Source organism: Caretta caretta, chromosome 23, assembly GCF_965140235.1.
Source record: "Caretta caretta isolate rCarCar2 chromosome 23, rCarCar1.hap1, whole genome shotgun sequence".
Lineage (NCBI taxonomy): Eukaryota > Metazoa > Chordata > Testudines > Cheloniidae > Caretta > Caretta caretta.
This window is the reverse complement of record NC_134228.1, coordinates 3064808-3080276: the sequence shown is the minus strand read 5'-3', so window position 1 is coordinate 3080276 and position 15469 is coordinate 3064808. Positions and strand designations below refer to the sequence as shown.

At 49.7% G+C, this 15469-nt stretch overlaps 1 protein-coding gene across 1 annotated transcript; it reads left to right on the top strand.

Moving 5' to 3' along the window:
* Nucleotides 1–2808: 2808 nt before the first annotated feature.
* On the top strand, nucleotides 2809–7473 carry LOC125628250 (galectin-7). The gene is made up of 4 exons (XM_048833160.2): nucleotides 2809–2880; nucleotides 4463–4551; nucleotides 5014–5218; nucleotides 6471–7473. Exons 1-4 carry the CDS (start codon nucleotides 2857–2859, stop codon nucleotides 6645–6647), a joined length of 495 nt encoding a protein of 164 aa, XP_048689117.1. The 5' UTR covers nucleotides 2809–2856; the 3' UTR covers nucleotides 6648–7473.
* The last annotated feature ends 7996 nt before the right edge of the window (nucleotides 7474–15469 follow it).

The window sequence follows — 15469 nt, the reverse complement described above, 5'->3', positions numbered from 1 at the left end:
ACAGGCCAGTCCTCACTTACAGACAGCCCCCCAACCTGAAGCAAATACTCACCAGCAACCACACACCACACAACAAAAACACCAACCCAGGAACCAAACCCCGCAACAAACCCCAGTGCCAACTCTGTCCACATATTTATTCAAGGGATACCATCATAGGACCTAACCACATCAGCCACACTATCAGAGGCTCGTTCACCTGCACATCTACCAACGTGATATATGCCATCTTGTGCCAGCAATGCCCCTCTGCCATGTACGTTGGCCAAATCGGACAGTCGCTATGCAAAAGAATAAATGGACACAAATCTGACATCAGGAATCATAACATTCAAAAACCAGTAGGAGAACACTTCAGCCTCTCTGGTCACTCAGTAACAGACCTAAAAGTGGTAATTCTTCAACAAAAAAACTTCAAAAACAAACTCCAATGTGAAGCTGTAGAACTGGAATTAATTTGCAAACTGGACACCATCAGATTAGGCCTGAATAAAGACTGGGGGTGGTTGGGTCATTACAAAACCTAAATTTAATTTCCCCAATACTAATTTCTCCGTAGCTCACGAAAGCTCATGCTCAAATAAATTGGTTAGTCTCTAAGGTGCCACAAGTACTCCTTTTCTTTTTGCGAATACAGACTAACACGGCTGTTCCTCTGAAACCTGTCTGTAATGGGCCACTCTCTTACCACTTCAAAAGTTATTTTTCCTCCCTTGGTATCCTGCTGTTAATTGATTTATCTTGTTAGACTGACCTCACACTTGGAAAAGCAACCCCCTCCTTTCAGGTATTTACACCTGCTCCTGCATTTTCACTTCATGCATCTGATTAAGTGGGTTCTAACCCACGAAAGCTTATGCCCAAATAAATGTGTTAGTCTCAAGGGCCACAAGGACGCCTCGTTATTTTGACTTGAGGAGCGTGTCCCTGTTGACGTCACAAAGTTGTTATATGAAATCATCCCCTCATGGAGTAACTCGGCGTGGCTATGGACTCCACCATTTGCGGACACAGGCTAAAGCCCCTACCAGACAAGGGGCAATGGAGAAGCGTTAACCGCAATGATAGTACTCTGACCAAACAATGGGTATGCTAACGAGGGTGGCTAAGTAAAGTCATGAAATACTTGTACAACTTATTCATGACAGAGGAATCAAGGTGAACTCTTCATTCATTTATCGATAGAACCGCGCCTTTTTAGAAAGAGACACGTCATGCAATTAATACATTTCTAAATAAAGCTGAACAAACAACTACACCAAGGTCACAAAGTATTAGCGATAGAGAGAGAAACTGGAAGTACAGAGCTAGCTCCTTACTGGAGGGGACAGCCACCTGTCAGAGATGACCAAGAAAGTTGTAAAACGGTAAGAAAGGAAAAAAGGCTGATTCTCCACCAACTGTTCCTGGTCAAATGGCGGAAATCCGCGTTGGCCCCTTGGCTGACCCCTTTCTTTCACCATGGTGCTTCTCGGGGAATCAAACGTCCTAGAATATTAAAATGCATCACACTTTCTGGACTCAGCTGGAGCACACCAATTTAGCGATGTATCCGTTCAGACTGAATCCCCCCCTCTTCTCCTGAGTCGCTCTGAACACAGCACTTTACTGAAGCGTATTAAAATGTCAAGTTGACCTAAAACACCAGTCAAAAGGCACATGCCCTGTCAGTTGCTTTATCAGGCTGTTTACAAAAGCTGGGTCAATTTTGCAGACAGCCGGATTTGTTTTTAATTCCCTCCCCAGAACCAAACTTCCTCTTTTGACATAAGAACATCCACCGTGTGTCTTTAAAAAACGCGAGACAGATCCAACGCCTAACTTTGAGACCAATTTCCTACAGCCCATGTGTGCAAAGTAATGTATTTCTTCACGGCCTTTTCTATTGATTGGTAATTAGAATCTATTGGCTTTAGCTGTAAAGAAGCCCGTTAAGTTAAGCCCTGTTTCACCTGTTCGCAGGCTACCCTTAGTAAAGTGTGAAGGTTTCGGGGGCAGGATAGTAATCCCCATCTTTTACAACACAGGCGTTTTACAATAAAAAAAAAACAATAAAAAGTTTCAGAAGACAAGCTCTACTTCTGTGAGTGCATGAAGGAGAGAGATTAAAACTGGCCCCCTCCAACATGGGTGTCTGAAGACGCATGTCCCCCCAGGCCCCTTTCTCCTCTCCTCTAAGACGCAGGTTTAGCAAAATCATATTTCATCATAGGGTTAAAATTAAATACAAGGCGAATAGAAATAAGGTGTTTCCGAGCTATACTGTCCCAACCTTGAAAAAACAACACACAACGCTTTAACCCTGGATCTGTACCTTACACCAGGGGTTTTCACCCTTTTTGTCATTTGCGAACCCCTAAACAATTTCAAATGGAGGTGGAAATCTTAGACGCAGTCTGCAAACCCCAGGGGCCCGTGGACCACAGGTTGAAAACCACTGCCTTACACCCTGGAGAGGCCAAGAACGGGAACTTGCAAGATTTCCTTCCCATTTGTAATTAAATACTTATCATTTTTCCAGCAGAGAGACAGGCCTTTGTTATACCTCATGCGTAGCAAAGTTTGGCCAAAACAAACACATAGTATGCAAATTCCCTGTAAAACCCCCCACCCACTGCTAGCAATGTAGGGGCTATGACACACGGTAAGGTGGTTCTGAGTCCAAGCTGACAAATACCAGCGCATGACAACATTTTTGGTGATACCAATACAGAGATCTCTGATGCAATCCTGGGCAGGATGTGCAGGCAAGACAATGCTTCTGGGAAGGACCAGCCCCACCTCTCAGGGGCCAGCCCAGCACTGTACATAAGGTGCTGCCTCTGACCTGGGCTTTCCATCCCCTGCACTGCAGCAATGGCTCTAATTCCGGACAAGCCGGTGAGTTCCTGGCTCCCTGGAGTCGTCTTTTCCTCTCCTGCTGCTGCCCCAGACCTGGGATGGGAACTAAAGCGAAGCAAAGGAACAGCAAGGAGCGCCAGAGAGCCAGGGGGGCATCACAGGGCAGATCTGTGACGTGCCCAGGGCGGCTTTCTCCCTGGACGCGCCAGGGGCATTCAGCAGCCGGGCGCGGGAAGACTTGGTGGCTGGCAAGTGGGGAATGGGAAGTGAATTGACTCTGTAATGTGGAGCTGGGGGGGTGGCGGAGCGGTTAGATCAGAGGGTGACACAGCCGGAGCAGCTGCATTGGGGTTTTGGGATTAACACAGAGCAGTTTTGTGTCTAGTTTCTACATGTAGAGGCTTGTAGGCCTGCAGACAGAGGCAGCCGCACATAGATACCCGCTCTTTCCAACACCCAGAGGCGCAGGTGCACACACACACAGACACAGACCACCCCCACCACAATCCCCTCCACAATCCTCTACACACACAGACACAGACCACCCCCACCACAATCCCCTCCACACACACAGACCTCCCCACAATCCTCTACACACACACACAGACCCAAATACACAATCCTCCACACACACACACAGACTCACACACACTCCTCTACGCACACACACAGACCCAGACACACACAATCCCCTGTACACACACACACAGACCCAAATACACAATCCTCCACACACACAGACCCACACACACTCCTCTACGCACACACACAGACCACCCCCACCACAATCCCCTCCACACACACAGACCTCCCCACAATCCTCTACACACACACACAGACCCAAATACACAATCCTCCACACACACACACAGACACACAGACCCACACACACTCCTCTACGCACACACACAGACCCAGACACACACAATCCCCTGTACACACAGACACAGACCACCCCCACCACAATCCCCTACACACACACAGACCTCCCCACAATCCTCTACACACACACACAGACCCACACACACTCCTCTACGCACACACACAGACACAGACCACCCCCACCACAATCCCCTCCACACACACAGACCTCCCCTACAATCCTCCACACACACACAGACACACAGACCCACACACACAATCCCCTCCATAAACACACACACCCATCTCCTCACGCACACACTCACAGAAGCGCCCCTAGAAAATGATCTGACTGCCCCAGAAGCAGGCTCCTTCCATGCAACCCAAGGGGTCACTCCCTTGTGAAAAGCGAGTACCTGGACTTGGTGCTGGCAATGCCAGGAGGGGTGGAGCTGCTGAAGGGGGAGGACAGCGGTCTCTTGCAGGGGGCTATCCCTAGGGAGGGCGTGCAGCATGCAGGCGGCTGGACAGCTGTGGGGCTGTGATGGGGGGACAGCACCCATCTGCCCCTGGGAGACGGGCCGGTCCAAAGGTAGATAGAAGGAGTGGACATGAGGAGGGATGGCTGCACAGCCAAGCTACGGGGGGTCTCCCAGCAGGAAGTCGGAGCCCAAGACTGGGATTTCCCCAGCTCTCTTCCCAGGGGCCTGGTCCCTCCCGGCCCGGGCGTGGCACTTACCCAGCAGTCTCTGTCTGTCAGACCATCCCGTACAGCACTGCCATCCCAGGAGGACTCCGCCCGCACACGTGGGTGAAGATTCAGGGCTTGGTGCCAGAAACGAGCACAGGGTGAGCGACCAGCTCGTCCGTACACGGGGATTCCCCTTGGTTCCCGGGTAGGAAGAGGGGACGCCCCCAAGGCAGCGAGACGCCCTCAGCCCCATCCCCCTGGCTCTGATGCAGTGTGAGCTCCCGCTCTGTGCACCCCCCCCCCCCCGCCCCACCATGCACACCCCCGAGACAGTGCCTCTCCCCACACTCGGGATAGATCACCCCACCCAACGCTCCCCAGAGCAGATGGGAGCGACTTGGCTGGAAGGAGTGGAGCCCCGGGTTTCCCTTCCTGGCACACATCCCCAGCTCAGTCTCCAGCCACCAGGCCCTTTGCAAAACCAAGGTGTGTCAGGGCCAGGGTTGGTTACAGCTGCTCAGGCCACGGGGCCCTACAAGCAGGAGAGAGGATCCCTAATGGGCCGGGAGCGCGGTCCCTGAAGCTGGCTCTGCGCTAAGCCTGTGCCATCTCCACTCCAGCTTCCGGGTAAAGTTCATCTACGGTCAGTATGAAGGGGCCAACGTGGCCTTGCTCTTCAACCCCCGCTTTGAGGGCTCCCCCCACATCATCTTCAACAGCTTGGTGGAGAGAAAGTGGGGCCAGGAGGAACGGAAGGAAAACATCCCCCTCCGCAAAGGGAAGAGCTTCACTCTGAGGTTCACCACCACCACCAAGGCGTACGAGGTAGGTGAAGGTTGGGGAGGGGACACCCTTTCTCCATCAGGGCTCTGGGGGACACCCTACCTCAGTCATCGGGAGGGTCAGGACTGCATTCAGCTGGATCAGAGAAAGCTGCATCGTCACATCCCCGGGTTCATCTATGTGGGGCGTAGTGCAGTGATTGCATACACATGGGACAGCTGTGTCCCGTTTCAATCCACATCGCCGCGTACACCTGACGGGGCTTTGGTGCGTAGTGAGCGCGTGGCCTTTGGGACAGACCTCCCCGTCTCCTTTGCTTCGCTGCTGAGGCATGTTGGATCAGGAGTGGAGCGGCTAGAGCATTTCCCCGCAGAATGCCCATGTGTCGAAATGGAAACGCTTTGGGGGAATGCACCAATTTCAGTGACATTTAATATGGGGGGGGGGGAGGAAATTGAAATGAAGCATCAAAACGTTTCAAAACGACTTTTCAGTTAGAATTTTGAAAAGATTTATATTATAATATATAGAATATCAAGAAATGCATAATAAAAACCCCGCCAAAACAAAATGTTCCCATTGACCCAAAAGCAAATTTGAGTTTTGGAAGTTTTGAGTTTTCCAGCTGATCCGGAATGGGTTTTTTCTGCCCCCAAAATGTCAGAATCTCCTGCGGAACAGAAATTCCATGTTTTGACCGGCCATAGTCAGGAGTCGATCGTAACAATGTTTTCCAGCTGGGGAAACTGAGGCACGGGGAGCGGGAGTGACTCGCCCAAGGTCACCAAGCAGGCTAGAGTGCTATACACTAGGTCGCACTGCCTCCCAAGTAACTTTTGGATCGTGAAGCCCTTGCTCAGGCAGGGCGAGATGCCCACCCTCCCATCCTCGTTGCTCCCTGGATCCCTGGGCAGGGACTGGATGAAATCGTTCATGTGCAGAAGGCCAGCCCCATTCTCTGGAGGGAGTAAGTGGGACTCAGATGGTGCCCAGGCCTCGTGCTGGCCGCTCTGCTGGGGGTGAACTGTCCTCTTATTGTAGGCAAGGCTCCTGGCTCAGTGGACTGAACCTTCCCCGCCTGCACGGCAGCCCTGGGGGGAGCAGGGGCTCAGTGGGACGTGACCCAAAAACCCACTCAATGCTGGACCCTGGGGGGAACAGGCCCCGCTTTGCAAACGTCCAACAAGCCCCGGACGTAGGCCCCAGCCCAGCCCCTGCTGCCCTGGAAAGACGCCCTCGTCTAGGGGGCCTGGGGCCCCCGCCCTCTCGTCTGACACTGCCCGTTCCCGTCCAGGTGACCCTGAACGAGCGTCACCGCTACGAGTTCCGGCACCGCCTCCCGCCGGAGGGCGTGCGCTTCCTGGAGGTGGACGGCGACGTGAAGCTGGAGGCTGTCAGCTGGGAAGGGGGGGGCAGTTACTGGAACCGCTTCCCGCCGGTGCCCCGTTGGGGAGCCTCCCGCGTGTATTAGACGGCGCACCCCCCCCCACCCCGACCCGGCTCAAGAAGAGGGTGTGATGGTGCCCCCATAAGGCTTTATGGAGATATGCTCATGAATGTATATAGGACATAATTATGCCATGTAACATATCTCTGTAAAGGTTATGATCTACTGAATCTATTAATTTGTATGCATGTTTCATTTTTGTATTCAAAGTTATGAATGCTGGGTGTGTACTGGCTTGATTTTTAAGTAGCCTTTCTGAAGCATTTGGTCAGCTTCTTGAGAAAGGAATGTGCAAATTAAGTGCCCAGTCAAGAAGCACTTAAGGGACAACGGATCTTGGAATGCTCCAATCCACATAAGACGTCTACTTGAGGGCGGTCAAGGTAGCATGTGACCCATGGCTGCTACCTATAAGTTCTGAGTCATGCATGGATATGTGACTGGCCCATGTGACTCCAAAACTCCATTTTGTAGCTGGATTCTACCCAGGGGGAGGGAGGGGTGTCCACCCACACGAGAAAGTCTATTTAACCCCCAGGGAGACGCCTCCATTTGGTCTTCAGCTGGCTAAAAAGAGAGCCTCTCCACCCCCAAGGATGCTGTGCAGGCGGGGAAGGTTCAGTCCAATGAGCCGGGAGCCTACCTGAAAGAAACTGGAACAAAGGACAGTAACTACAGGGGGTATGAGTGATTGCTGGACTCAGACGAGAAGGAGACTAGTCTGTAAAAGGAAGCTTACTGGAATTCCTGTAAGGGTGAGGTTTTATCTGTATTCAGTTTTCTTAGACATAGACTTGAGTGTTCTATTTTATTTTGCTTGGTAATTCACTTTGTTCTGTCTGCTATTAGTTGGAACCACTCAAATCCTACTTTCTGTATTTAATAAAATTACTTTTTACTTATTAATTAACCCAGAGTATGTATTAATACCTGGGGGGAGGGGGGGCAAACAGCTGTGCATATCTCTCTATCAGTGTAATAGAGGGTGAACAATTTAGGAGTTTACCCTGTATAAGCTTTATACAGGGTAAAATGGATTTATTTGGGGTTTGGACCCCATTGGGAGTTGGGCATCGGAGTGTTAAAGACAGGAACGCTTCTTAAGCTGCTTTCAGTTAAGTCTGCAGCTTTGGGGCGAGTGGCTCTGACCCTGGGTCTGTGCTGGAGCAGACGGGTGCGTCTGGCTCCGCGAGGCAGGGTGCTGGAGCCCCAGGCCGGCAGGGAAAGCAGGGGCAGAAGTAGTCTTGGCCCATCCGTCGGCAGCCCCAAGAAAATTTCTGTGATCCAACCTGTCTCAGGCAGCAAACACCGAGGTCGCTGAGCTGGACAATGTGCAGGAAGCCACCATGGGGAGGGCCTGTCCCCCCCAGTCCCTGAGCCCCGCAAACACCCGTGTGCGCGTTGATCCTCACCACCCGTTGGAGAAGGAGGGACTGTTCTCCCCGCTGTACGGAGGAGGGAAGGTTATCAACAGCACGCATAGGAGTCAGCTGCCCAGCGACTGTCACTGGGAACTGAACTTCCGTTCCAGAAAAGGAGCAACTAAAGTTCAGGTGAAACCACTCTACCGCGCACAGGGCCTGTCTGCTTATCCTAGGCGTCACCGTCACCTGCGAGCCGCGAGCGTTCCATGGCCCTCTCCGTTCATGTCAATAAGTTCTCTCTATCCCCACCCTAAGAATCTCTCACGCCGGGCTCCTTGCCAGATGTTAAAAGGAGCAGATGCCTTCATTTGGGGACCCCGAGATACAAGGCTGGAACTCCCTGAATGCAGTGGCCCCTTGTGTGCATGCTCCCTTGTCACACTGAACATAGGGATTTCATGCGGTATGGGGAGCTACAGACCCACTCCTACTCCAGCTCCTCTTGGCCCTGCTGGTATGAAGACTCAGGCCTAGGCATCTCCTCCTCCTCCTTCCCTTTCAGCCATTTCTGTTAGCTAGTTAGCTTTTGGGGTGGGGGTAGTTATTGGTGTTCAGTATTAAAATCCCTATCTATGCCTAGGGCCCTACCAAATTCCCGGCCATAAAAAATGCATCACGGACCATGAAATCTGTCTCCCTCCGTGAAATCTGGTCTTTTGTCTGCTTTTACCCTACACTATACAGATTTCATGGGGGAGACCAGCATTTCTCACATTGGGGGTCCTGACCCAAGAGGGAGTTGTGGGGGGCTCACAGGTTATTTTAGGGGGTCACGGTATTGTCACCTTTCAGAGTAACAGCCGTGTTAGTCTGTATTCGCAAAAAGAAAAGGAGTACGTGTGGCACCTTAGAGACTAACCAATTTATTTGAGCATGAGCTTTCGTGAGCTACAGCTCACTTCATCGGGTGTTGTCACCCTTACTTCTGGGCTGCCTTTAGAGCTGAGCAGCCAGAGAGCAGCAGCTGTTGGCCAGGTGCCCCGCTCTGAAGGCAGCGCTCTGCCAGCAGCCGCACAGAAGTAAGCGTTACAATCCCATACCGGGCCACCCTTACCTCTGCACTGCTGCTGAGGGCTCTCAGCATTGATGCAAGCACTGGTAGTGAGGACGTGCACCGCTGACACAAGGAGTGTAGTGTTGATATGCAAAAGCGACTTAATTACTGCAAAAAGAACAGGAGGACTTGGGGCACCTTAGAGACGAACCCATTTATTTGAGCATAAGCTTTCGTGAGCTACAGCTCACTTCATCGGATGCACGCAGTGGAAAATACAGTGGGGAGATTTATATACATAGAGAACATGAAACAATGGGTGTTACCGTACACACTGTGAAAGCAGAATGGATTATATTGAAATTATAATTCATTAAAGAAATGCATCTGGTGGGTTTGTTGAAATATAGTTGTCAGGAAGAGAAACATTAAGGAGTGTGAGACAATGGGTCCTCAAACTAATTAACTTAGAGCTTCTACTGAGCTAGGAAATTGGTAAATGTTAGTATGCAAATAAGATATGTATGTATATTTGTCAGTTTCTGCTTCCTTTTGTCTCTTATGTTAAATTGGCTTTGGCTTATCTGTATAAATAAGTTAGCTTGAGCTTTTGCAGAGGGCTCACATATCTGGGTGCATTGGCAAAGTGCTTTGCTAATAAACAGAGTGGTCTGACAAATTCTGTAACTGACTGAACAATCAATTGAGATAACCCACTACCTTCGGACCAGCCTTGAATAATCAAGGTGGGCCATTTACAGCAGTTGACAAGAACGTCTGAGGAACAGTGGGGGGTGGGGGATAAACATGGTGAAATAGTTTTACTTTGTGTAATGACTGTACATTGAGGTAATTTAGGTCAATTTAACTTTGTAGTGTAAATATGTCCTGAAGTTCTGAGGAACTGATGAAGTGAGCTGTAGCTCACGAAAGCTCATGCTCAAATAAATTGGTTAGTCTCTAAGGTGCCACAAGTACTCCTTTTCTTTTTGCGAATACAGACTAACACGGCTGTTCCTCTGAAACCTGTTCCAGGAAGGAAACAACTAAAGTTCAAGTGGAGCTGTTCTATTTACAGAGAGATCTGTTACTGCACATAGGACTTGTCAATTTATCCTGTACCTCACCTTCATCTACCAGCTGTGAGCCTTCCATGGAACTTTCTGTGTACATTAATAATTTCCCTATTCCCATTCCAAGAATCTCTCAGGCCAGGCCCCTTGCCCGATAAAGAATCCTTCCAGAATCTAGGAGCACACGCCTTTCTTTGGGGACCCCGAGATACAAGGTTGGAGTTCCCTGAATGCAGTGGCCCTTGGGGCTTGGCGCATGCTCCATTGTCTCATACAATGTACGGACTCCATGCGGTATGGGGAGCTACAGCCCCACTCCTAGTCCAGCTCCTCTTGGCCCTGCTGGTACGAAGGCTCAGAGCCAGGCACCTCCTCCTCCTCCTTCCCTTGCAGCTATTTTCCGTTAGCTAGTTAGCTCTTGGGGTGGGGGGCGGGGGAGTTATTGGTGTTCAGTGTTAATCCCTGCAGATCCTGAAACAAAGCCCATGTCCCAGCAGTCCTGGTTTGACTCAAGCCAATGAGTTGCTCCAATCTGGAGTATGGGGTGTATTTCTGGGAAGTGCCCAGACATAGTAATTAAGCCTGCTTCAAAGTTTAATAGGGCACCTCCTGGTGAGTGTGACCGTGTTCTGGGCTATGTATGGGACCATGGCTCCATAAATCTGTCTATAGAGCACATTCCACAACCATCCTGCACCTGCTCAGACAGTAATGAGATCTTTCCATATCTTGTGTCTGGCTTCAGGAGCCAGGAAAGGAAAGGGTAGCCCACGCCACTAAGAATAACTTTTAGTATTGAACCTCACCTATGTTAATGGGCCAGGTCGGAAAAAAGTGTCCCTGCTTGCATCATTTCAAACAGTCCTGTGTTGCTAGAGATGTGAGCATCACACGCTTTTCCTGTGTGCTTTTCCTGTGTGCAGCTTTTTATATTATCTTGCCATGTGGTCTTTCTTTCTTTGTCCCAAAGACAAGCTGTCCTTCAATGCTAATGTCACTGAAATGTCCCTGATGATCCACCATAACCATGGAAATCTTCCCCTTTCTGTTTATATACTCAGTGGCAAAGTGGGAGGAGGACAGAATCAGGATATGCATCTCATGAATCACCCCACCACAATTAAGGAATCCCACAGCATTGAATCCCTCTGTGATTTCCTGCACACTGCCAGAGTCACAATCCTGTGGAGCAGGGTGCACTTACTGGCCTTACATCCACTTGGATGACAACAGCTCCCACCATTGATTTTCCAACATCAAACTGATTGTCCGCTGACTGACAGCAGTCCAGGGTTGCAAGCTTCCAGTGCGTGATACGGACCCATTTCTCCGCTGCCAAAGCGGCTCTCAATCTGGGGTCTGTTCTGGAGGGCTTGGATGAGCTTGATAAACAATGCCAGGAACATGGCTTCCTCATCCAGAAGTTCCGCAGCCACTGTTGGTCATCCCAGGTTTGCATCATGATCCCATCCAACCACTCACTGCTCAGTTCATGAGCCCAGAAGAGAAGAGCACAATACGGGACATAACAATGAAATTGGTCATTTTAAGAGGCAAGAAAACAGCAGATTATGGGATATATGCTCTCAGAAGTCCCTGAGAGGAACACTGGTCAGGATGAGCTCTACCCTGACATCTGGTGGCGAGTCCCGGTGGGTAATGGAAAAGAACTTCAGGGGCTGATCTCATTTGCATAGGCACACCCACCCCGCTTAGATGGTCACTTTGGCTGCTGTAGAAGCCCCAGTTTCTCTGTTATCGGGGCAGGAAGAATAAACTGTTATTATCCTGATTATGTGAATCAAGGACAGTAGAACTGTCCTTGGCCTTTTGTTATGATGGAGGGACTCACCATCAACTAAGCAGCACTCACTAGGCAAGGGTCATGGGTTCCAAAACCCAGGGAATTGAGAGAGGGTGAGGATGTGTATTAATATCTGGTGGTATGGGCCTTACATGCTAATTACACCTTCTCTTCTCTCTATGGTAGAATATCAGAGTTAGTTTTGATTCCACTAGGAATCTAGTTACAGGCTACTAAGTTGAATTCACTTTGGGCCAATAGTGTGCTAACACTGAGGCTCCCCTATTACAAACTGAAATCACTAAAGAGCTAAAATTACTAAGAGCTGAAATCACTGAGTGTTGTGTGAAGTAGTGGGGGGCCTGAAGATATATTGTGGAGCAGTTTGTGGGATGGCTGGCGGAGCGGAACGGCTGGTGGAACAGAGCAGTTTGCGGGACGGCGGGAGCGGCTCGCGGGACGACTGGCGGAGCGACTGGCAGAGCAGAGCAATTTTGTGGGGCGGCTGGTGGAGAAGAGCCCCACGGAGAGGTTGGACAGTCTGCTTCGGACCACGTAAGGTGCCCCAAACCCCCCCATTTCCACCCAGGTTGGGAGGTAAAACTCTGCAGATAAACTTTCAAACTCTGGGGCTGCACTGACCAGGGACAGAGACTTTTGGGTTGTTGGACTTTTGGGACTTTGGGGGACTTTTGGGTTGCTGGACTCAAGAACCAAAGGGAAAGGACACGGCCCAATTTGCTTGGGGTGGGTTTTGGCTCATGGGTTGCGTTATGAATCCTGTTGGTGGTGTTTCCCCAACATAATGCCACCTTGTTTCTCTCCGTTATTAAAAGCCTTTGCTACACTCAGACTCTGTGCTTGCAAGAGGGGAAGTATTGTCTCTTAAAGGCGCCCAGCGGGGGTGGTATATATTTGTCCCAGGTCACTGGGTGGGGGCTCGAGCCGGTTTTGCATTGTGTTATTGGAATGGAACCCCTAGTTTGCTTGTTGCTGCCAACTCTGAGGGGCAGAAGGGTTACAGCACATTGCACTGTAAAATGCCCCACAAGCTATTGCACCAGACAGTGACGCAGGGCACACTGGAAAGCTTTTGTATCTTTTGCTGACAACCTCTCACTGGGAGGACGTGCCGGCAGAGGCAGCCAAGTGTGCATGTGCTCTCGGGAAATATCAATGGTGGAAGCAGTATGCTGGAACAAAGGCAACCAGTAAATCCTCCTAATTTAGACAATGCCTAGGTGAGAACAGCAAAGGGGCGCACAGGGCTAAATGCTCTTTTCTGCCATCCTCCCCTTCACAATAAAGTGCCCCTGACTTTCATCCTAAAAGGGGGACTGGAGGGAGAGAGGAGAGGGCATCCAGCTCTTTCTTACCACATCCCCACCAAAATGGTTCCCCGTGATACCCCCCCAACCACAGCATCCCAATTTTATCCTTTCAGAATACAAGGGGAAAGCAATTGCGACCTGTGGCCTCACCATTTACTCTGGGCACCGGCTGCCATTGGACATGGCAATTCCTGGGTTCTTAGCTCTCTAAGAATCAGAGATTTGTTCCTAAAGGGCCAATTGGCAACATCTCAGCAGTATCGGGGAGAGATAGGGCTTCCAGACACTAGACACCCTGGGTTTGCAGACACCAGGATGAGATTCCGTTTAACACGGTGTAACGATGCTGGTTCTGGCAGGACCCAACTGAGAGTGCCAGTTCTGGACAAATTGCTTCAAGCCGGGCAGTTACAGCCCGAGGCTGGGGTTTTTCCACCTCTAAGGCAAACCAAACCAGCCAGACAGAGAGGACTTTGGTTTTACCCCACTGGCTGACCACAAGTCACACAAGCAATTCCCTTAGACACTCCAGTTTCCCAGTATGACCACCAGCGCCACTCGTTATGGGGACAAATGGTTATGAAAACCAACACCCCAGTAAAAGAAGAAAGGTTCTCTTGATCCCAAAGGACCAAGCCCCAGACCCAGGTCAATATACAAATCAGTTCTTACCCACAAATCACGCTGATGCAAATCCTTTAGAATCTAAAGGTTTATTCATAAAAGGAAAAAGATACAGATGAGAGCTAGAATTGGTTACATGGAATCAATTACATACAATCCTGGCAAAGTTCTTGGTTCAGGCTCACAGCCGTGATGGACTAAACTGCAGGTTCAGATCCAGTCTCTGGAGAACATGCACAGCTGGGATGGGTCTTTTAGTCCTTTGTTCAAAGCTTCAGTGTAGCAAAGTCCCCCCAGAGATAAGAAGCAGGACTGAAGACAAGACAGAGGGGCTGCAGCAGCTTTCTATATTATCTTGCCATGTAGTCTTTCTTTCTTTGTCCCAAAGACAAGCTGTCCATCACATGGCATGGAAAAACCTCAGTTCTGTCCATAGATATGTCCCTGCACACCTTGCTGAGTCCCAAGATGTGTCTGCCTTCTCTCAGTGGGTCAATTGTGTAGCTGATGGTCCTTAATGGGCCATCCAGCAGGCTAGGCAGAGCTGAGACCAACTTGTCTGGAGTGTCACACAGAAGCATAGTGTAAGTTTGAAATACAGATAGTATAGAGCCAATATTCATAATTTCAACTATAAAAATGATACACACATACAGAAAGCATAATCATAACCAGCAAACCATGACCTTGTCTTAGACACCTCATTTGACCCCCTTTATACAAGATTTGGTGCCACACACCACACAATCCATTGTCTACAGCCAAGCTCTAAGATACAACCGCATTTGCTCCAATTCCTCAGACAGAGACAAACACCTACAAGATCTCTATCAAGCATTCTTACAACTACAATACCCATCTGCTGAAGTGTAGAAACAGATTGATAGAGCCAGAAGAGTTCCCAGAAGTCACCAACTTCAGGACAGACCCAACAAAGAAAATAACAGAACGCCACTAGCCGTCACCTTCAGCCCCCAACTAAAACCGCTCCAGCGCATCATCAAAGATTTACAACCTATCCTGAAAAATGATCCCTCACTCTCACAGATCTTGGGAGACAGACCAGTCCTCGCTTACAGACAGCCCCCCAACCTGAAGCAAATACTCACCAACAACCACATACCACACAACAAAAACACTAACCCAGGAACCTATCCTTGCAACAAAGCCTGATGCCAACTCTGCCCACATATTTATTCAAGTGACACCATCATAGGACCTAATCACATTAGCCACGCCATCAGGGGCTTATTCACCTGCACATCTATCAATGTGATATATGCCATCATGTGCCAGCAATGCCCCTCTGCCATGTACATTGGCCAAACCGGACAGTCTCTACGCAAAAGAATAAATGGACACACATCTGACATCAGGAATCATAACGTTCAAAAACCGGTAGGAGAACACGTCAACCTCCCTGGCCACTCAGTAAAAGATCTAAGGGTGGCAATTTTGCAACAGAAAAGCTTCAAAAACAGACTCCAACGAGAAACTGCTGAGCTTGAATTAATATGCAAACTAGATACCATTAACTTGGGTTTGAATAGAGACTGGGAGTGGCTGGGTCATTACACATATTGAATTGATTTCCTT